Source organism: Labrus bergylta, chromosome 23, assembly GCF_963930695.1.
Source record: "Labrus bergylta chromosome 23, fLabBer1.1, whole genome shotgun sequence".
In the NCBI taxonomy this organism is placed as follows: Eukaryota; Metazoa; Chordata; class Actinopteri; order Labriformes; family Labridae; genus Labrus; species Labrus bergylta.
In genome coordinates, this window is record NC_089217.1 from 5,199,915 (window position 1) to 5,222,822 (window position 22,908).

Consider the following 22,908-nt stretch of genomic DNA (forward strand, 5'->3'; position numbering starts at 1 on the left):
AAAGTCGGAATGTCAACAGCACATAAAAAACGTTGATGCTACGGAGAAGATCAGTAAAATGTTTCTGTTAAAAGTGATATTTGAGCATATAAGTTGATGTGCAATACTTGAATTAATAAAAAGTATGTTAACATTAACAAAACATAATTTGCCAGCTATTTGATGACTATTCTGAAGTGAAGTCGGGCACCAAATTATTTTTCGAGTTTCCAAGTTTTTGTCCTGACTTGAGCAGGAGTTCATGTTGGTTCTGACCATGGACTGTAAAAATAATATATAATATATAAAATATATTATATATTATTATATATTATATATATAATAATAATAGTTCTGACTGGGGAAGACATACTCTACCTCAAACTGCAGCAGCCTTTATCATTATTATTATTTTTCTATTATTATTATTATTATTATTATTTATTTTCTAAATCTTAATTTAATTATATTTTCTCTCTTTGTGCCTTTTCTTTAGATTTGTATCTATTTTTATTTTATTTCATGTTGTATGTATTCTTGTATGTTTAAAAAATTATATTTAAAAATGTGCCAGGATGAACAAAATTTGTGATGAAATATGACAACTTGTAATGAAGTAAAACAGCCTGCAAAAAAAAAAACTGCAGCAGCCTTTAGTGCTATGCTTTAGTGTCAGTATCCTTTTTTTCAAATGTTCACATATAGCCATGTGTTCTGACTTAATAAAAATCAGTCCCTTGTGCAAGTCTGTTGTTGTCTACTCTACAACACTCAATGTAATAAAAAATGCCATAAATTACGGTCACTTTTTAGGGAGGGGGGGGTTAAGAAAAAAAAAAACCTTAATAATTTAAAAAATACAACATAAAACGACTTATCTTTCATAAAGGGGAACATAAAAGATTTAATTTGCAAAGGATGCCAGGTGATGAGAAATGATGATAAGGATTAAGGTAGATTAATCCCCCTCCCAACCACTCCCAATCACTGCTCTCTCTCTCTCTCTCTCTCTCTCTCTCTCCCTCCCTCCCTCTCCCTCTCTCTCTCTCTCTCTGTGATGCTGCAGCTCCCGTAGCCTCTCCAGTCTCCAGTAAACAGCAGACATGGCGACAGTGGTCCAACCGCTCTCTCTGGATCGAGGTAAGGCTCTCTCTACTTGTCTTCTTAAGGCTTGTTATTATTTTATTTTTTTTCTTCCTTCATGTTTATAAAACTTCGGAGAGGAAGCGGGAACCCCTGCTTCGCCTCCAGATGTTCTGTTCCCGACACCGGATTATCTTTACGGGATGTTATTTTAAGGCGATAAGAGCTCGCGCGTTATTCTAAAATAAAAAAAAAAAACCCTCCCGCGTGAGCGTAAAAGGGGGCGCGTGTGTCTTCTGTGAAAATATCGCGTGCGTAGGCTATATAACATCATTTCCCAGCATTTTGTCTTACTACTGGTCCTGGACGACACTGCTTACAGGACGTTTATCCCCATCTATATTATGTAACCTCCTCTGTCACATTATCCACATACTCTTCTCTTCTCTCCATAAACTGAAGATTCACTTTGCTATGAAACAACTTTTGTATTTAAACTGTGCAGCTGCAAGTTAGGAAGGTTTCTTGCTCTCATATGGCACAAAATACGAGTAGTATTTGCCGTTTTGTACTTGTTGATAACCTGAAATATGCAAGCAAATTGCATATTGCAGCCTAATTATAGCCTACATCTGATGCTGTTACCCAGCCTGCTTAATGCACCACAGGTTGTGTTTACTATGAGATGTGTTAGTATGTAATTGTGAACTACTTAACACAAACACACATTTGTGCACCCTCCTGACCTCATTCATAGTAGTAGTGAGTAGTAATGACTCCAAGAGGGAATTTTGCATTATTTGCATGCAACAACGCTGCTGCAAGCTGCAACACAAATTATATTGTGCAAATAATGATTCCCCTTTTTTACATTAATACAACTAGGAGATAAAAGCAAGCAAAAAAAATGCCCTGTATACACATCTGAAGTGCCTACTGTTAATTTTTAAATCTCAGTCTAACGTTAAGACCATGCATTTACTCCTGAATAAAATATTGCACAAGCATTGCATGAAGCTGATGCTGTCAAATGTAGAGAAGGCAGACACTAAGCTATTTCCTCTGTGCCAACTAAAGCTAGCATCAGCTCCCCAGCTACTTCCCATGCCACAGGAGGGGACTATAAATACACTTTATCTGGCGGGAGTGTTCATTATTATACAGGAATCCATCTCGACTGGTGTCACTGGTTATGTGGAATCCGAGCAATTAGCCGGAATTGATCATTTTTCTGCTAAATGAGGAATTAGATTTTTTTTGTTCTGTGTGCTCAATTGCAATTTGTTCTCTGATAAAGATTGTGGGCATTCAAGCTTCACTGATAAGACAAGCTGCCGGGTGCAGAAGTGCTATAGCATGCAGCGTTAATGAAATGAGGGGAAGATTGCAGCAGGAAAAAAACAGATAAACAATTCAACTCACGCCTTTCCAGCCCACCACTCACTCATATGGATTATGAAAAGAGGGTTTAGCTGAACTGATAAACAGGCTTTTAAACAGCGGAGTTAAGGGAAATGTCTTCCATCTTGGTAAAATGTCAGCATTCAGCCTCATCTGATCTTAGTCATTTGCAGGGCAGGGATTCAGATGTGACCTCAGATGGGGGGGGAAGATCTATATTCACATGCTGGGGCATGAATGGGACCAGTCAGCGGCTTGCAGCTGTAAAGGCACGAGCAGCTATAATGATAGTCTTACACAGGAGCTGTCGGAGAGAGAGAGAGAGAGAGAGAGAGAGAGAGAGAGAGAGAGAGAGAAGCAACATTACAGGTTCTGGTTTTGGCTTCCGAGAAAACAATCTAATTGCTAATGAAAAGGTTGTCTCGTCTCATGTTGGGAGTTTAAGCTTTGGCTACCACAATTTCTTCAGGTGTCCAACGTACGCGGTGTGCAAAAAAAAAAAAGAAAAAAGAGAGATGTTCATTTTCAGGGCTCCCGCTTGGCTTGTCAGGTCACAACAGGATGAAAGGAGCGTACATCACTGGCCTTCCTGTTATTGTCGGAGGAAATGACTGTGATAAGAAAGCTCCAGCATCCGATCAGGAACAATGGTTTTGAACCTTTGCTGAATGATTTAAAAAAAAACCTGTCTGTATTCTCTGTAGAGCTGGCATTTAACCGGCAAATAGGCAAGTCCCAGAGAGGAAAACCTTTTTGATATGAGACAGTGAGAGCAGAGGTCAGTGTGGGTGTGTCCTAGTTGCTGTTGCTCGAAGGATTTTGTCAGAAACTTGCAGGAAAAGAGTGACACCAGTTACTGTATGAGCGGCTTTGTAGGGTGCAATAACTCTGAGCTGTAACAACCATCAACTAATCCAAATACTAAAAAAAGATGCACAACTGAATTCATCTAAATGCAATTGCCTGCCGCCTCATGCTAAAGAACACAATGATGTGCAGCAGGTATTTTGACACAGTCCATTACTCTGCACATTGTTTTGTGCGTGTGCGCGTGCACGATCACATTCGCCAATTACAATTTAGCACAAAATACTGCTGAAGAATAACATTAGTTATAAAGATTATGAAGGATAAGAGTTATTTATCATAAGGGGCATGGCTGAACTGATTGGCAGGCAGGCTTAAGGCCCGCCTCAGCTCTAGCTCTTTGACTGAAAGTTGGTTTGAGACAGCATTTCCAATATGGCGACCGCCAACGAGGGACTTCAAAAGTCCACTTCAGAATTCAATGTGTGACGCCAGTGGGACTACATCCATATACAGTCTGTGGTGTTTACCAATTGATTTAGCTTTGAGGCAGAAGACAGGGGATGATTTATGGATTAAGCTTGTTAACTTTCACCCAAGAGACCAGGGATGGAGCCATATGTGAAACCGAAATTCAATGTTGAGTTTTCATTTGAACCTATTCGGTGTTTTTAACTCACTTAACTATGTAGTTTTCGTGCATAAACCCAACCAAACGCTAGAAACCTGCAACTTTGTGCACATGTTTAAGTCGCTAATGATGACAAAGCATTGGGATTTGGCGACCTGGGCTGCAAACTTGTCGCTGCTGTCAAAAAAATAAATCTCAAGACGAACCTTTGATTTGATAGAAAATAAAATTTGATAGAAAATAAAATCCAGGAAAGAGATTTGACTCTACAGTAGACTGAATGTGTAAGCAGTTGATGTCACATCTCAATAGTTTTGCATCTGTAGACAGTTTTGGACTCAATGACACCTGTGCTCCTAAACACTTACTGCTGGTAGTATCAGTCTTTGGTTCACTACATCTGCTGTAGTTTCAGTTTAGAAAGTGACTTCCTCATTTTCCCAGATTGACCTTTGGTACTTTTAAAACACAGCTACAAACCTTTTGCATCCAGATGGTGAGAGAGTGAGAGGTAGCACACTACTGGGAGTGCGTGAAGGAGCAATAGGTTTTCACTTTGGTAGAAGTGGGTTGTACACCTTTCACAGATACCTGTAGCTGCATTAGATTTTTGTCTAGTTTGTTTCTGTGGTGGATTTCTTCGCCTGAGGATATTAAACGGCTCTTGAAAGTAGCAGCTATTTGAACCAATTTAAGGGCTTTTGGTTGGGTTTGTTTACACTTTCTGTACAGTATAAACCGTCCTTTTTTAGTAGACTGAAGGGAATTGCAGAAGCGCCGCACTCCCCCAGTCCTTGTTTTCCCTCTGTGAGATCATGGCCGGTTCAGTGATTCAAGGCCCAACCTTATTCCCATCACATGCTCTCAGTCAGTCAGAGATTTGAAGGATTAGAGGGCTGCTGACAGGCTGACGTCACTCATAGGTGGTTATGTCTAAACTCACCCATTTTAAACACAGAAAAAAAAAACAGTTCTTAGAGAGTAATTGTCACTGAGGGACAACGGCCAGTATTTAGAGTCGATGAACAATAAAACAAGTGCACTGTTTTCACTCTCTGCTTCCACCACAGGCTGTTGAAAGAGCCATTAGCCCTCAAGGAGTGATTTATTTGTTGTTTGCTTCAAGGGGATCGTCGCTGTAGGGCGAATTAGAGCTAATTCTCATGGAGAATGGACTTGTTTGGTGAAGCCATGTCATCCCATTTTACACATTCGAAGTGATTTTAAGCATTATTATGGTTCGCTTTTGCAGCAGAGTTGCCAAGGTGTCAAGGACGCCCCGGTCAAAGTGGTGGCAGCAGATGGCAAGGGCTTTTTTTTTAAGGACTTTTTACACTGACATGCATGCAGATTAAAGATGTTGTACCAAACCATACAATACCAAATTCATCCAAATACTGATTCCAATACCTATATGAGTACTGGCATTAACAAGCTATCCTCTATATTGGCCAAGTCTAGGTATTGGTACTATTATTGGGAGGAAAAAAATGGTGTAAACATCTGTAGGGAATGGAGTCAAAGAAAGGTCAGCGACGCATTTTTGTGTAATCCGCTGATGTTGAAAGTGACATTTACATCAATTACCAGAGTCAGAATTTGAAAAACGGGATCACCAGGTTTATGAGATGTAATCACGACCGTCTGGTTTTGAAGAGCCTCTGATGTATTTATTTACATGGCTGCAGTTTGGTTAAAAAACGACACCTCTAAGCACAGAAAATGAATTACACTCAGTTCTGCCACTATTATAAATGGACTAATTATCCCCAAAAACTGGAGCACTGCCCAGCGGCCCAACACATCCCATCAACAATGTTGTGCAGCTTTTGTTGCGCGTTGAAGCCTTCATTACGTGTCCCTGTTGCTTTGTTCAGCTCTGTGCCTTTTCTCTAATCAGCGAATGATGAGGATGACCTTTTTTAGTCACTGCCTGATGTTTCGGAGAGCTCAGGGATATGAGTTTACACAGCATGTTGCCACAGAGACGATGTCATTCACATCTACAAATGCATGTTTTTAGGCATAAAAGGTATAATCCTCCAGTGGAAGCTTTTACACTGTTATAATCCACCTTTGATTTCCCAGTACCTTCCAGGAATTATGTTTTTCTGTACTAACTTGTCCTAATTCTGTTATTTTGTCTATTTTAAACCTAGACGGTAATAAATAAAAGGCATTGGCTCCAGAGAGAAGGGGAAGATGAGGTAACTTGTTGCATTTAATGCATGTAGCTAGATATCTTTAACAGCCAAGGGAGGAATTGTTTTCTCTGAGAAGAAGAGCGATATAAGAAGCCCCATAGTCAAAACACATTTCCTGTAACTGGATTTTGATGTGGTGTCTTTATACCTCTGTAAGTGGAGAAAAAAAAGTTGATTACAAGATGTCAAATTTTTTAAAGGTCACATACTATCCTCCTTTTCAACAAGTTTCAATAAGTCTCAGAGATCCACAAAACATGTCTGTGGAGTTTCTTTTAAAAAATCACCCCTCTATTTCAGCCCTGCTCAGAACAGGCTGTTTCTGTGTCTGTACCTTTAAATGGAAGTGAACTGTTTTCAACTACCATTCCCCAACCATCAACTAATCCAAATACTTAAAAAAAACATGCAATTTGTTCTGCTGTGGACCGTTCTGACCTGAGGGATGTTTGACGTTTTATCCGTGAGTTAAAGGTTTGCTAGCTAAAGCGGTGTGGCGTCAGTTCTGCAGTTCCACCAGCCACCTCCCTTCTGCATGTTATGGTTCCAAATGACGCCATTAGCACAATATGTCAGCGCCTCTCCGGGGATACTTTGGCATCACTTTTGTACAACTAAAGGAGACTGAGACACGCTGTCCATATTCATATAGAGTCAGTGATCGACAGTCATTAAAAACCTCATTCAGACAGTTAAAACTAACCTCTTGGTCACCTCAAGATGTTGTAATCAAGCTTCTTTGAAAATGCATCAGCCTCGTCAGAGACTGCACATTTAGTATTTTAAGTACATTTGAAGCACCAGTTAGCATTGAGCTTAAAGCATGAGAGCATAAAAGTGGAGTTCAGAGCTGGCAGTGAAAGCTTCTTTACCCATGTTTAACATTGAACCGTGTTTCTACATTTAACATCAGATTTTAAGTCTAGTTGTCTTTGGAACACGCTTTAATTTACCATGACCTGGATGACTGAGAGCCTACACAGACGACATCTCAGTAATGAGCCTCTGTAAATATTGGTATTCCTCCATGAAAACTCAATGCAAACTTTGCTTGAAGAAAGTGTTAATGAAGTCATGACAGTAGCGTAATTAAAAAAAACTGCATTAAACTTTGCTAATTTAATCATCGTCACTAATGAGGATGCCCTCAACCTAAGTAAAGCACAGGGAAATTAATGGCTGACAGGATCGCTGCTCGTCTCATCACTCTGGTTAATGCGAGAGCGGCGCACTACACTGTAACTGCAACATGATGGAGTGTACATTAAGGTTAGCTTGACTGCTGCTACAACTCCTCAAAGATGCTCTAATTACAGCTCATGATTGTCTTTTGCAAAATGCGATTTCTCAGTTTTTTTATACGATTTTCTGGCTGGTAATGAGAGTCAAAAAATCTTTTTATTCTCACTTGCCACTGTTCTTTAAAAAAGTCCTCATTCATAAAACAAAAACATCAGCTAACTTTTCTTTATGTGAGAATAATCAGGAAACTACACAGTGAGAATGACCTAATTGCTATGAGTGTTTGTGCTTCAGAGATAAGCTAAATTTGGCAGACATGGAGGTTGTGTGTATATTTTTTTTTCATTGGGACGGATGTAGGAACTTGCACAGATGTTGCGCACATCTGGACTCGCTGAATCCCCCGGAGCACAGAACAGTGGGTCTCTAGGTTGAGAAAGAGTCAAAGCAGTGCAAAAAAAAAAAAAAAAAAAAAAAAGCGCTCAAGGCTGATTTCCCTCCACTGTGTGTTCAGTAAAAAAAAACAGGATTACGAAGAAGTCTCGAGGTGGCAGAAAATATTTTACTCATGTTGCAGCTCAGCCAGACAGATAAAGAGAAGCAAAAAAAAAAAAAAATCAAACTCAGAGAAACAGAGCGGGTGAAGGAGAGAAGCAAAAAGGGTATGCAGGGAAAAGGGCAGAGAAGGCAGAAAAGGAGACAGACGAGCAGGGACAAGAGGGCTGGAATGCTTTGAGAGAGATTTGCAATGATCTAGCTTTTCTAGTGAGAGATATGGAATGAGGGATTGATTAGAGTATTTTGGAACAGCTGTTGAATCGGGCAGGGTGTGGAGGTCAGGTGATGACAGCATGCAGGGAAGAGAGTGAAAAGCAAGGCCCTGGAATGATATGAGGACTAGTAGCTGGCAGATAAAAACAAAAGTGAAATGGATAAAAACCCATTGGTTTCCCTCTGCTTGGTGGAGACTTACAGTAGAGTGGCTAAATGGCTGAAAAGTGTCTTAAATATTTGTAATGTTGCTGTGCTTCATGTGTGAAGATGCAACTGTTTGCTTACATGTTTTTCCCATAATTGGACATACAAATTCCTGTTCAGTTTACACTAAGATAGTTAACATTTTCAATATCTGATCTTTCTGATACCATGTTTTCTAAAACAGTTACATCTCTGTTATTGTTTCAATCAATGAAAAAGTAAAGAGGCTTTAAAGAGAGCTCTCCAGTTATTCTAACCCAGAGCCATCTGGCTTTATAACTGTTGGGTAATGTAGGCACTCAACAAAAAAAATATATAACATAGGTTAGTCAATTACCAATTAATTTAGATATTTTAGTGTGTAATTCTACATATTACACCTTTAATACAATGGTTTGTTTGATGGAAGTGAATGGTACTGCACGGCTTTGGAGGCGGTTTATGTATTATTCATGACATATTGTTGAAGTGTCAAATCAAGACTTGCTCATGTATGTTGTTAATACAGAGACTGTTAGTCATGTGTGGGATCACATTTCACTTCGCCCTCCAGCTGAAGTTATTCATAGGCCGTGCATATAACAGGCGCTCCATGTGGGTGTCGAGCACACATGTGGTGTTATCTTCATCCCTGCTCCATTTGTTCTGTCAGCCTCTTTGCTCGACTGGAGCTGCAACATGGGATGAGTGTGGAGCATCACCATGGTTACGTCAGTGTTATCAGAGGGTCATCCAGGCGCTCTGGAATATTTCCCCCCCTCCTGTTTCAAGGTAGTGTTTTAATGAAATATGCCACTTTTTGCTGGTGAAGTGAGTCAGGCTTCATTTCCTGTAAATGTGACGTGGCTGTGATTCCCCCGCAGACATTTACGCTGCTTTGTCAAGGAACACAATCATCCTTCAGTGCCTCCTCTCCTGGGTTTTTTTTTTTTTTTTACACTCCCGTGATCAGTCACACAGCTCATCTGATGTCCCACTTTTGGAGAGCTCTGGATATTGAAGTGCACTCATGGGACATTATTTTCCCCCCGCTTTAATCTGTGCGGTTCATTTCGAGTTTTGAGGGTCAAACTGAAGACAGAAACAACACGGGAGGTAATATCTTTTCTAGCACGAGAAATAATCCGGCAGCCATGTGCCAGTTATATCCGTTTTCATGGAACCTTACCTTGATTTGTTTACACATTTTCACACAACAGTATCGCCTCTGCGGATGAGAAACAGCGTGACAACGAGGCAGAAAATCTTCACAGACATATTTGCTGTGTGAGATCAGATATCGCTGAAAAAGCAGTAAAGGGAGAATTTGCAGAGCAGTACAAAGCCAGCAGACGTTTCATTACCTCTGAGCCTCTCAGTTTGAACCTCAGGACTATTTGATTACCATTTATTATACAACTCATTCTACTGTGGTCACCTGCAGTTAACGTTGTCTCGAGATCATGTGTGTGTATCTTTACTGATTTACCATTCACTCTTAAGTACAAGTGAATTTGTCTGAAAGTTGCTGTATAAATAAAGTTTGACGGATTGAAAATAAATATGACTTTCTGGGTACATTTTGAGTCTTTGTCTAAAAATAATGCAGTCAGGTTAGTAATGGAGTTGCACACGACTACACAATCTGTAATGGAGACCTAGATTTTCAGTGTTGAAAGCATTCTAGTTTCAAACAGTAGTACAAGCAGTGTTGTTCACTCGTGTATTTGTTGGCACTGACTTTATGCTGGAAAGAAACAGGTCAGCAAAAGTGGTAGCACACATCAGAATGTACTCAATCTGAGGACAATTAAACTTAACATTTATCTCTGTAAACGGACAAATGAACAAGTCAGACTGTGATTGATGACGAACAGTTGGGTGAAAAAAAAAAATCTTTGCCTGGTAATCCTCAATGGCTTATTTGGAAAATTACTACAGGGGAAAAGGACTCTGGGCTGGTACCTACAGCTTCATATTTTGATGCTTAAAGCCAATGACCACACTGCCATGTTTGAAAGATTTAGAATTTAAATTAGAGCCTGACCGATTAATCAGCCAGCCGATAATATCAGCCGATATTAGCACATCAAGTGAATATATGCGCCGATATTTCTAGATTTATTCACCAGTCAAATATTATTTCATTTGAGTATCATTTTATTACACGAGTTCTCTTTCACCAGCAGAGTGCGCTATATTGATTACAACAAGCATTATCAATCTCCAGTCTATATCTATCTACAGATCGAAGATTGATCTAAGTGAGATATTGGCGGATATATTGTTTTTTTCACTCCCTAATATTGATAATGGTATCGCCCCAAACAATCCCATATCGGTCGGTCCTGATTTAAATAGACCGGCTCTTACATTGGTATAAACTACAAAGGTACATGACATGTATTAATAGGATTACTGTTCTACAGTTTTTGTAAAAGCTGCCTGTGAAGGTTTACATTAAAACATTAAATCAATTCGCAGCTTTGCCGTTTGACGCAACACTTCAGAAATTTAAAATAAACCTGATTCAAGTTAGAAAGATAATATCAGGAAATGGACAGAAATCGTTTTCTCATCAGTGTGATGAAAGCGCCACTGAAAATGTCTGCAAGATCAATCTTTGAAGTTAAGATCCAAACGCCAAGTCAAACTCATTGATGTGGGAGAAGAAAATAGAGCTAATGAGCATGTGAAGTCGTATAGAGTCAGGGAGAGAGAGGGATCATTTTTTTTCTTGATACCTTTGACCTCAGTTTAATGAGAAAGAAATGCTCATAAACCACATAGAGAGATGACCTTACTGCTTGGAAGTGTACCAGCTCATTACAAGCTATTAAAGAGCAAGCGTTTTTAATGTTTAGGTAAATGGAGTCAAACGTGGTTTGTTTAGCCAGAATTTATCTTTGAAACTAAACTTCTCTCAGTTCCTCAGACGTCACTGGGAACAGTTTTCAATCTACTGATAATGAGTGTAAATGGGGCACTGTTTTGGAGAGGAGGAAATTGCTGTTATTTTTTTGCGTGTGTCACCTTTTGATGATAGAGAAGTCAAAATAATATTCTTTTGGCCTCAATGTTTTGTGTGTGAAGTGGAGGTAGATAATGAAAAGTGGACAAAAAAACCCAAAGCAACAAGCAAACTTTGTTTATGCTCTGGCCTGACCTCTGTAATGCAAGGCTGACATAAGCAGGGGAATTAATTTAAAGTTTCCTTAATTGTTGATGAAGGGAAAGGTCAGTAGCAAATGAGGAATAAAAAGAAAATGTCTGAAAAATACACAAGTGAGCAGAGAGTCCAGAAAAGGCAGCGAGGGGTCAGAAAGGGCAAACAGAAACAAACACAACTCATTGTTTAATACAGCTCAAGAGACAATCTACACATCAAGTGCAATATATTATTGGACAGGTGTTTATTGTATCCTTAAACCATAAACGCATGAAGTATGAATAAAATATTAAGCAGTGTGTTCCTTGTAATGCTAAGCTGTAAAAACAGCTAACTAGCTTAGCCGTAGTAATCTAGCTTTGCATCTAAATCCAATGGGGAATCAAAATTGCTAGCATTCCCTATGTGGGAGCCATTATTGGATGCTATCAGAGTTTAAGCTAACATTAGCTGCTCTGTCCTAGTCTTTACTACATTTGAGGAAATTTACATGAAAACAACACCAGAATATTTTCTCAGAGAGCATTACATTTGCTTATTATAGGCATAAATATCCCAGAGGTATATTAAGTTTGAATGAAATTACAGACTGTGGCTAACTCCATTATTACTGGAAATACAGAGAGCTTCATTGTTTGTAGCAACAGTAACAAAGAGGCTGGTAGTACAGCAACAGGTCATTTGAGGGATGATGAGCAGGTGTTGGGATCAGGTGAAGGGAACTAGTGGCAATGCAATGAGGACTAAGGGGTTGGAAAGATGGTAATCGACTGCAAGCAGAAAAGATGTGCAATAATTAGCCATGGCATTGATAGTCAACGTTGTGTTAGATTTTATTCACACAAACCTGTGAGCGTCTTTATATGAGACTAGTATTTGATTAATGGCTGATAAGCACTATCCTGATGACTCGCCCCATTGCCAGCTCCCATCTGCTACTACAACTCTCCCTGGACTAGTTCCCGCGGGCCATAACTGGTCTCGATGGGAACTGAATGTGCAATTTGGAGCGGATCGATAAAATCCTCGGTGCTTTATTACAGAGTGCTTGAAATAGAAGCAGGCATTGGATTTCTGTGAAGAAACGCATGTAGTATAAAGGTGAAGTACAATAAAGGGGTAAGATCTTAGGGTGTTTCAGGTTTCCTTTTTTAAAGCCTTGCAAAGTATTCACACAGGCAGCGCCGGAGATTACCTCTTTTCATGTCTCCCACAGGTCTGCAAAGAGTAAAAGCTTGCCTGCCTGCCTGCCTGCAGTCTGCTTCACTCTGTATTCCCAGAATAATGTTTCGGGGTGTGTGTGTGTGTGTGTGTGTGTGTGTGTGTGTGTGTCCTTCCTCTACACATAGTTTGTGTTTATCGCTGTGTATCGCTGTGGTCCAGCTTGGCAGTAAAATGACAGTGTGGAAAAAATGATTGGTCATTTTGTGTGCTTGTTTTTATGACTCTTGATTGCGATGATTGTGGACATAAAGCCAATCAGGTCAACAGTACTCAGGGTAGCAACCAACTCTCATCATCTGATTAATTTGCCAGTGTCTCATGCCAAGGGTCAAGCCTGCATTTTTAGGCGTTTTTGCCTCGATTAGTGACCGAAAACAATTGATTGTCTAAGTTGATTGCTGATAGAAGAGTCTCGTTGTTTGTCTTGTATTTCTGCAAACATATGATGCAGAGGCTTTTGTGGCTGATGCAATACAGAAGCACAGGAATGTCGACAATGTGTGTGTGTGTGTGTGTTTGCCAGATCTATATTGATCAGCTCTTGGTCAGCAACTGTGCCCGGCTAGAGCTGTGGACAGTCCATCGAAGCAAACACTATCGCTGTGATGTGCAGTGATGTGAATCTAATCCAGCAGCTGAGCTGTAGGACAAACAAAGTATGGGCATTTGGAAAAGCAATGCACAAACAATGAACAAGCACATCATTTATAGAATGGAGCTTGAGTAAAATATATTGCTAATGTAGGATATACTAAACCGGAATAAAGTATTTGAAGCAAATACTGAAATAAGTGGATGTAGCCTCTTGTTTTTTTTTGTTTAAGTGAAGTTAATTTGGAAGTGCAGCGAGTTTGCATCATTTTCAACAGCCACCAGGGGGCGACTGCACTTGTTACAAGATGACATTTGATTGCAAAAGAAGTCTATGTGAAAATAAAGCTAATTCTCAGCTGATTTATTAACCTCACTAAACATGGAGTTCAGGGTTTCAATCACTAGTTTTGAGTCATGACAGCCGGATTTTCAAATTTGGTCGAGGGACATTACTTCATGGTATGCTTTTGGCATTGCTACCAAGTCATTGACATTTAGCTACCAAGGCAACCTGGAACACACAAGGCAATTCATATGCACTTTGACATCCATATGTTGTCACTTCTGGCTTTTAAAAAAAAAGACGGTGATGGCCAAAATCAAGGTTTCCAAACAGCAGTTCAGAAAACCATGGATGGTGTTATGGTTGGCTTTTATACTGTATATGGTTGGAGCTAGCGTCTCAGCCCCAATGTGACGAAAAATATGTTGTACAGTGCTAAAACCAAGCTGCTGTAAAGCTGCACCAACTGTACTTGCTATGTGTGGTCACATGTCTCTGGACACACAGGCTGAATAAAACATGTTATTGACCTAGTAGTCCAAGTCGAGTGATTGAGTACCAAATAACTTCCCTCTGCTTCCATTATCTGTATTTGGCCTGCCAGCTTCAGAGGGCAAGAAATTAATCAGCCCAACTCATTCAGCTCAGGCTAATTATAGGCGGAGAGCTCAGTAGACCCCAGAGTCACAGCTTGGAAACTTAAGGCTTTTCGGTTTAATGTAAATGCTTTGTAATGCCTGCCGGTGCCTCCTCTTACGTGACGTTTGAACAAATCAGTGCTTGACTTATTCGCTCTGCTTTTTATCCCTATGCAAGAGCCAGGGCAAAGCAAACGATCCATGGATGGGACCGCTATTCTGTCTTTCTCGCCCCAGCTGGCCTTGACTAAGTCTATTTCCATTATCCCGCCCATTGATTTGCTCCGGTGCCTTTCCTCGTAGCGGTGCTGTTAATGTAATTGAGCGGGGCATTTTTTTCCCCGACACTGTCCTCTTGGCATGAGTACTCTCACACCCATTTTCTCTCTCCCTCTCTCTGCCAGATGTTGCCAGGGCGATCGAGCTGCTGGAGAAGCTGCAGGAGTCGGGTGACGTGCCAGGTCACAAGCTGCAGTCTCTGAAGAAGGTGCTTCAGAGCGAGTTCTGCACAGCTATCAGAGAGGTGAGTCAATGTCAAAGACATGAACAGCTGGGATGTCAACAACAACAACAACAAGATGACTCATGTCTTTTCAATATTTATTTTGGTGACCCTTTCTTTTTTGTCAATTATTTTCTTTTGCGGAAATTTTGGTGACCAGAGATCACACTAAAGTAGAATTTAGAAAGTACAGGCTATGAAGTATTGGCGATTAAAGTCTCTTGTCATATCTGATGGGCTAATGCCCCACATTGTTACCATAGATTTTAGCTCTGGTCTGTTAGTGTAGTCCGTGCTCATTCCCCTCAAACAGCGATTGTTCCCACTCTACAGTTGTTAGCCTTAGGCTAGCTAGATGTTAGCTCTGAACTATCATGGCAGTGCTCTCCCTTTATGTGTTCAGGAGTGTGTGTTGTGTGTTAGTGTTCTGCTCAGACTCTGAAGGATCTCAGCGGGAAATCTATTTTTTAGATTTTTCCCCTCCAGTCTTTGTTTTCTCATCATTTTCCTCTAATTTAAACTAGAAAATATATCCATACCGTTCATGAATTCATAGTCCAAGATTTTCACTTAAGTGAAAGTAGTTTGGATTCATCTTTAGTTTGTAACCCCAGGCACATTTGTTTTTATTTGAATAAATACAACACTATCCATTTACTTGCTTTGTACTGAATTTGGATGGGCTAAACTTTATTGAAGTGAATATCTTAAACTTGTATAGTCTGTAAGTGAAAAAAATATCTAAAAAGAACCAGAAGTTTCTCTAAAAGTCACATGAACTTTCTTGTAGTTTTCATAAACAAGGGCTCAATAGTTACTTCACTCGACTTTTATTTAATAAAGGCGTTATATTCTTTCAGACTTGTGTCCTTGAGACAAAAACTCAATATCGTTCAAGTGTTGCCTCAAGCAAAAGCTTTAGTTTGTGCAAAGAAGTCAAGACAAAGTCGTATGCTGTGACACGTTAGACTCAGAATCTGACTTCAACATTTAAGATATATTATTAAGCAGAGCCCGGTTTCAATGAAGTATCATTTTAGCATTGAGCAGTGACTTTACTGCCAACTTTGTGATTAGCTGTGAAACCGGCTATTTTTGACAACTGCTCTATTCTGTAGGCAAAAGTAGGCGCTACTGGTGCTTTAACTAACACAAAGAAGTAAATTGCATTAATCTTTTGCTATAAAAAGCAAAAATGAGCGTGGCTGTACCTTTAAGCCACTGCTGTGTTACATCAATCCAACATGTCTACAACATAATGAAAATGTCAGATTATTGCGCTTCCTTATCGCTGCTCGAGCTCAACACCAAGAATGAGAGACACAATGAATATTTGACTGCATGAAAAAATTCACACAGAACACAAACGCTGGGCAGAACATTACACATTTGATCAACATGAAGGCCTAATAAGCTGGTTACACTGAATTTTAATCAAGCAAATCAGTGTTAAAAAATTGGCTTTAATCACATTTGAACGGCTGGGCTAAACTGTGAATAATGAACACGATTTCTTATTTCCCTCTTGTGTTAAAATGCTTTTCATTCACACACAAACTGCCACCCACTGATCCTTCATCTTAACACCATTTATCAAGAGGCCGGCATACAAGGCAGACAGGAGCAGTCACTCTACATGACACCACAACACAGGCTCATAACCACACAGCTTGTGTATTTAGTGTCCTGTCTGTTGTGATGTATACTACTGAAGCATTACTCAGTGGCGTGTGTTTGTTAAGCTAACAGGAGTTTGAAGAGCAGACAAACAAATGACAGACGCTCAATGGCCCCCGTGTTTGATGATAAATAAAGTGACTTGTAAATTGTCCGGGAATTAAAGGCAGACAATTAGCAGCCTGTATTAGTATGTAAGGGATGTCAACATATTTGACAGTAGTCTTTGTCAGTATATTTTTCATAGAAACTAACTTATTAGCTTTATTTAATAAATACAGCAGTTTAGTTCATTTCACTTTGTGTCTGAGTATATATTCCTGAAAAGTCCACCAAGCCTGGCAATGACACCAATTAGGAGAAAAACAGAGCATCACGTACTGTAAACTCCCCTGACATCATGTAGAAAGACAGAAAGGAAGAAAAAGCCCGAGTCTGCTCCTTGCACAGCGTCCAGCTCCGCTCTGGCACATCCTGACACCAACTGCACGGTCTGGCAACCGGCTGGCTGAGCTCAGTGCCAGCCGCTGGAGTGCAATGACAATGATTCACGAAAACCTCTTTAAAATAGGGGGGCCTCTGCAGCAGGCACCAGATGCCTAAAGATGTAGACCACTTCACCCACAAAGAGCAGGCTAAACATGTTGCCCAGGGAAATCCATCAGAGACTAGGTTCGGTGGATGATTACAGGTTTTGTGGGAGCCAATGATAGAACGGCTTCGTAGCCAGCTGAAGAACAGGTTTTTAAATGCAGGTTGAGGCAAACTAAAGATTACTATTATTATACAGAGCATTAAAGAAGTTCTCAATGAGGAATATCACTGTTCTCAACAGCTGTGTCCCCGGATGCTCTGTTCGAATCTGAAACAATTAGAGGAGGAAAACTCAGCATGGAGGGGGATCTTAGTGAGAAAACAGCTGTAAGCCTGGATTTAATGGCCATTTGTGTTTGTTTAATATAAGAAGAGCATCTTGAAGCTCAGGGCTCATTAACCACATGGCATCGCACTTTTTTAGCCAGAAATAGAATTGGTTTTAATGTCAACATAACATCACAATTATGTATTTATTTTGTTTTTTTCCCCATTTATTAAAATATATAGGCATATTCTTTAAATAGGTGCCATTTGTAACCTATTTATCATTCAAATATAGGCTGTGTTTTCAAAGGTGGTTTTTCCTACTTTGCTGATGGCTGTTGAGACCCCTTCAGTTCATTTAGCAAAAACTTCAAAATTAATTGAGACATTACTGGTAATCATTTCCCAAGACATCTTCAGTGTCCATTATCTTTGTCATTGGCACAGCTGTGGTCCTGTGAGCTTCAAGTTGTGGCATAAGAAACCAAAAGAAATTTTAAAAAATGGTGCTGAGAATGCTTTCTGAGCAACATCAGTGTTAAGGCAAGTGTAAACTATAAAGAATACCTGACTACTGTTCACTTCCATTCTCTGCACGCCGACGGGAAAATAGCAAATATGCATCTTAGCTTCACAAACAATTCAAATGTGATGAACTTTGATAAGGAAGTGTGAATGCATTACCCCATTTTGAGAATGCATGGATTCAACATGAAAAGTTCCATCCAACGATCCATCAGTTCAACCATCCAATCATCCATTCAACCATCCATCCACCCATCCATCCACCCATCCATCCACCCATCCAATCATCCATTCAACCATCCATCCATCCACCCATCCATCCATCCATCCACCCATCCAATCATCCATCCACCCATCCATCCATCCATCCACCCATCCATCCATCCAACCATCCATCCATCCACCCATTCAATCATCCATTCAACCATCCATCCATCCACCCATCCAATCATCCATCCACCCATCCATCCAATCATCCATCCATCCACCCATCCATCCAATCATCCATCCATCCACCCATCCATCCAATCATCAATCCATCCATCCATCCACCCATCCAATCATCCATTCAACCATCCATCCACCCATCCAATCAACCATCAATCCATCCATCCATCCACCCATCCAATCATCCATTCAACCATCCATCCATCCATTCAACCATCCAATCATCCATTCAACCATCCATCCATCCAAACATCCATCCATTCATCCATCATCCAACTACTCATGTTTTTAAAGGCAATCAAACTAATTTGAAATGGTAAGGCCAGCTCTTCTGTCGGTATTTTCAATCACACACACCACTGTGACATTTTAATAATGCGGGTGACCTTTCTATGGAGTCCATGTCTTTTGTAATGCTTCCTCCACACATATGATAATGAGGCTTATTTCACATCAGTCTTGTAAGTCAATGCAGAGCCTGACGAGATGAACATAACTTCTCTTATGCAGAGTCAAAATCCCTTCCTGTATGTCAATAGATTTTACAGAACATGAATCAGGCTTGTTAGAGATGACAGGCTGCATGGACGGCAGGGAAAAGAGCAAATTCAGCAAACGAGGAATGAGACAGTGTTTGATGAGCTGGTTTTCTTTCCCCGCCACATTTATCAATGACAGAGGTTCCTGTGCGTTAGTCCCGCTGCATCAGCCTGAATGAGTTGTCAGGGTCAATCAGCCTTGCAAATGGGAAAGGAAGGACACAAGACGAAATGACTGGAGGAGCTAACCAGCTGGAAATGATGGAGAGTGGGAATTCAAAGAATATCGGGTTAGAGAGTCCCACTCGACCGACACTGGAAGTGTGAAAAAAAAGCAGGCCGGAGCGATGGCGTCTTTCATCACCGTTTGCACAGAGGTTGATTTTCCACTTCAGCAGAGATTTTCAATCAACATAATTGACTGTGTTCTTTTTATGAATCGAGGGCGGAGGATTTAATGTTGACTCCATTTTGATGCTGCTGCCTCCCACATCACATTAAGCCAAAGGATGAAAGGTACATTAAGTCAGTGCGTGCAAGTTCAATATTTTCCCTCTGTGTCATGGTTTGAACCGCCCAGAGGGGAGTTACATTGTTAAGTCCTGGGCTGGTTCTTATCCCTTTTCCGACAACAACATCACTGAGTCTAAAACCTCTCTTTTGACCTCACTTTTACCCATCCCCCTTCCTCCTCTTCATCCCTGTGACTCAGAAAGGGAAGCAGGAAGCCATGGTTACAAACAGTGTTGTAACGTCAGTTCACCCTGCAGGGATCTCCTACTATTCTCTGGCTTTGTGGCGTCCTGTGTGTAGGTGGCTACTCCAGTATCCTCCTAGGATTAGTGTATGTTTGTCTTCAGATTTCACCAAAATTCAGAAAGATGGGGTCAAGTTGTAGCAAGGGGGTTGGTGTTTTTAGGGATGGGTGGTGAAGATTTCTAACATAACAAAAGACAGAAAAGATGCCTGTAGGCTGCTTTATCGCAAAGTGCAGCCGCAACAACAGTTGACTGACTTTTAAAAGCACACAGCTATCTGTTTAATGTTCCTGTCTAGTTCTGTTATTTGGGCACTGCATTCAGGTTAAGTATGTGGATTATGTGCCTGGCCTATTTCAGAGCATGCATCACTTACTAATGCATTCTTACAACAACAAAATACGTATTTCTAAATAAAGAAGTCCATAATTAATTTAAGTGATTTTAAAGCTGTTGCATAAAAAATGTGCAGTTAAAAAAAATAGTCAAACAACTATATGTATGTGGAAGAGCTTGCCCTTAGTGGTTAATTTATGTAGAATTGTCTGATATTTACATAGCATTTAGCCTCAGTTAGCTTGTTGTTTCCTTCTTTTGGATAGTCTACAAGTGTTCTATTTTTACTTCTGCTCTTGTAGGTGTTGTTTCCAGAGACAAAAGACAACTTTTTTTTGATGACAAAATGCTCAAAACTCAATCAATGCTCTCTGCCCAGCGCCAAACAACGGACGCTAAGCTAGTCATAAAAGACGTGATAAATCCTAAGTCTTATACCAGCTGCCATTTACAGAATGTTTTCTAATATGTAGAACTTAACGAAAGGATTTTATCTCAAAGTTGTCTTTTCACCCTGTTCAGTTGAGCTAACTAGGGCAAAAAAAATATTATAACCATACTCTACTACTACTCTTTTTATACTATGGTTGTATAAAAAACACCCACCCTGAAGTTAAAAACTTCTCTGCTCAAACTTCAAGTATCAGGCAAACACTTTACACCATGTGAGCTCACTGAACTTTAACAAGAGTCACAACCTAGTTTCCTGTTATATATTTAAATATGCTATGGCACTGTCAGGGTGCAGAAAAAAGGAAGAAAAAATCTAAAATTCCATCTTATTAATGACGAAAGAGTGCAAAAATGTATTATGCAAGTTTGACAGGCTGCTCCCCCTGTGCTCAATTACGCCTTCAACTGCAAAATAAGTTTTAAAATCCATCAACGAAGCAACCTGGGAGTGAACTAAGAACACTCTTTGTCAACTCACCATTACAAGATATCAAACATTACATCAAAAAAGTGCAGCTCTGTATGTGCAGTACCGTTAGAAACGGGGCCATTACCAAACATTTACCTGACACAGACAGATGTTTGAAAGCATAAAAGCCATTACTTTAACATTTAGACAAAGCAGGTAATTATACAGATTTCTTGTTTGAGAATTGCTGGGAATAAGTGACAGTTGCAGGTAGAATAAATGAGTGTTGGGGTAGAGTACAGAAAAAGTAAAAGTGAGGGGGGGGGGGGGGGGGGTGGAGGTAGGCTGGCAGTGACAAGCAAAACCTTTCAAGTCGTTTATAAAGCTCTGCTCAGCTTCGGAAAGTGCAAAGGTGGAAAGAAGTCCCCAGGAAAGCTGTCATTTGGGAGTTGTGAATGTGTGTTTGGATTGCAGGCTTCTTTTCTCCCAATGCATCAGCGATATGAATCCATGCTGCAGTTTGAAATGAGAAGCTGCACTCTCACAAACCACTCTGTTTCTGTCTTTTCTTTGAGATTCAGGAGCAAACAAGGCGACAGAATCTCATGGATATTTTTTCACCAGTTCTCTGAGATCCCTACATACAAATATCTCCGGGACTGTACCCTATAAGTATACGTCCTTTTGATCATTTTTGATAGAAGCCAGGGAGGGGAGCCTTTGTTATGTCGTTCTGTGGTACGTCAAAGATACCAGACGTGTTCGCTTCCAGGCAAGCTGCCATGCTTTGATTAGAGACATCATCTAGAGAGCGTAAACAGATGATTAAAATTCATTTCAGAGCCACGGCATCTGATATGTCACAGACGATAGTGCTGAGTTCAGTTTGCACAAAGGAAAGACAGAGTATATCATTACGCTGATTAAAATGTGATTGCTTGTTCTTCTTTAAAAACTTCAAGGCTTTTCGCATCACATTAATACAAAATAAATGTGTTAGTGCTTGGAAAAAATACCTCCTCTGAGAATGTTTCAATCATCCCACATATCTGTTATTTGTTTATTCTTCTCCTTCTTCCTATCATGGTCAAACTGTTTTTTAAAATCCTAATGTTGAAGTATACACACTGCCTCAATTGAGATTAAGTTAATTAGCTTCATTCAAATGTTCCCCAACAAAAAAGGCAATGGTGGCCAAGACCATGCTTCCAGCAGCCCAAAAGATGTCCATTGGGATCCAACTGGGATGCAAATGCAGATACAAAGCACATACAAATGATCCAGAAAAAACTGAAATGTGCTGAAAATAATACAAATTTTATGTATAAAGGGGCAGTTGCCGCATGTCATTACCCACTCTCTCTCTCCCTGATTTTCTGACTCTGTCCACTATCTCTAAAATAAAGGCTTAAAAAACCCCAAATGTATACCTTTAAAAACGTTATTTATTGAATCATACAGTAAATACATCAACAAAAAAAAATATGCTACAGAGAAAAAGCTGCATTTTCATTGAAACAAAAGTCTCCAGGCCTGTAGGGGCAGTTATGGAGGCAATCGTTAAAGCAAGAGCGTTGGCCGACCCAACGAGAGTCAGCTATAGGTCTGATGTACTTTAGAGATTATCTACTTATCAGAAAACATTTCTCCATCAAATGTGATCCAGTTTCACCAAAACACATGTATAATGTTAGAAAGTTTTGTGTTTTTATGCAATCTTTTTAACTTTTTTGTCACAGGGGCCTAATCTCCTAATTCTAATCTTTGCACCATTGTAGCAAGTTTGCCCTTCTTAGCCATCCTAAACCTTTGAAATGTACACTAGCCCCCAAAAAAACCTCTGCACCACCTCTATCTTATTCTCTCTTTTACCCTTTGAACAAGCTCAATTGTAAGATGTCTTTTAAAAACACAGAAAGGTCAGCTGTCTGCATGGATTCTGACTGAATCAGCAAATAGGCAGGGAAGCTTGTTTTTCACCCAACTACTGTAACTGGGCATACAGAAATCCATTTCTTGGCACCAACTTCCGACTCCCAGCAGCAACGCATAACCTCCTGTCCTAAAGACATTGTCTGCTTTATACAAAGTCAGCACCAGCTTCTATTTCCTAAGCTGAAGCCATTTCCATTTTCAAAGAAATATATGGTGCTGCACACACAAAGAGCACTATTAGGTTTCATTATGTT

The 22,908-nt window shown here is 40.0% G+C and overlaps 1 protein-coding gene across 2 annotated transcripts in view; it reads left to right on the plus strand.

Annotated features, from left to right (window-relative positions):
- Positions 1 to 1,020: 1,020 nt before the first annotated feature.
- The window catches only part of lin7a (lin-7 homolog A (C. elegans)), a 32,541-nt gene continuing 10,653 nt past the window's right edge, over positions 1,021 to 22,908 (plus strand). For both annotated transcript variants that reach the window (XM_020647728.3, XM_020647727.3), the window contains exons 1-2: positions 1,021 to 1,119; positions 14,617 to 14,735. In XM_020647728.3, the coding sequence (XP_020503384.1) occupies positions 1,083 to 1,119; positions 14,617 to 14,735 (156 nt within the window). In that variant the 5' untranslated portion in view covers positions 1,021 to 1,082. The remainder of the gene's footprint in view (positions 1,120 to 14,616; positions 14,736 to 22,908) is intronic.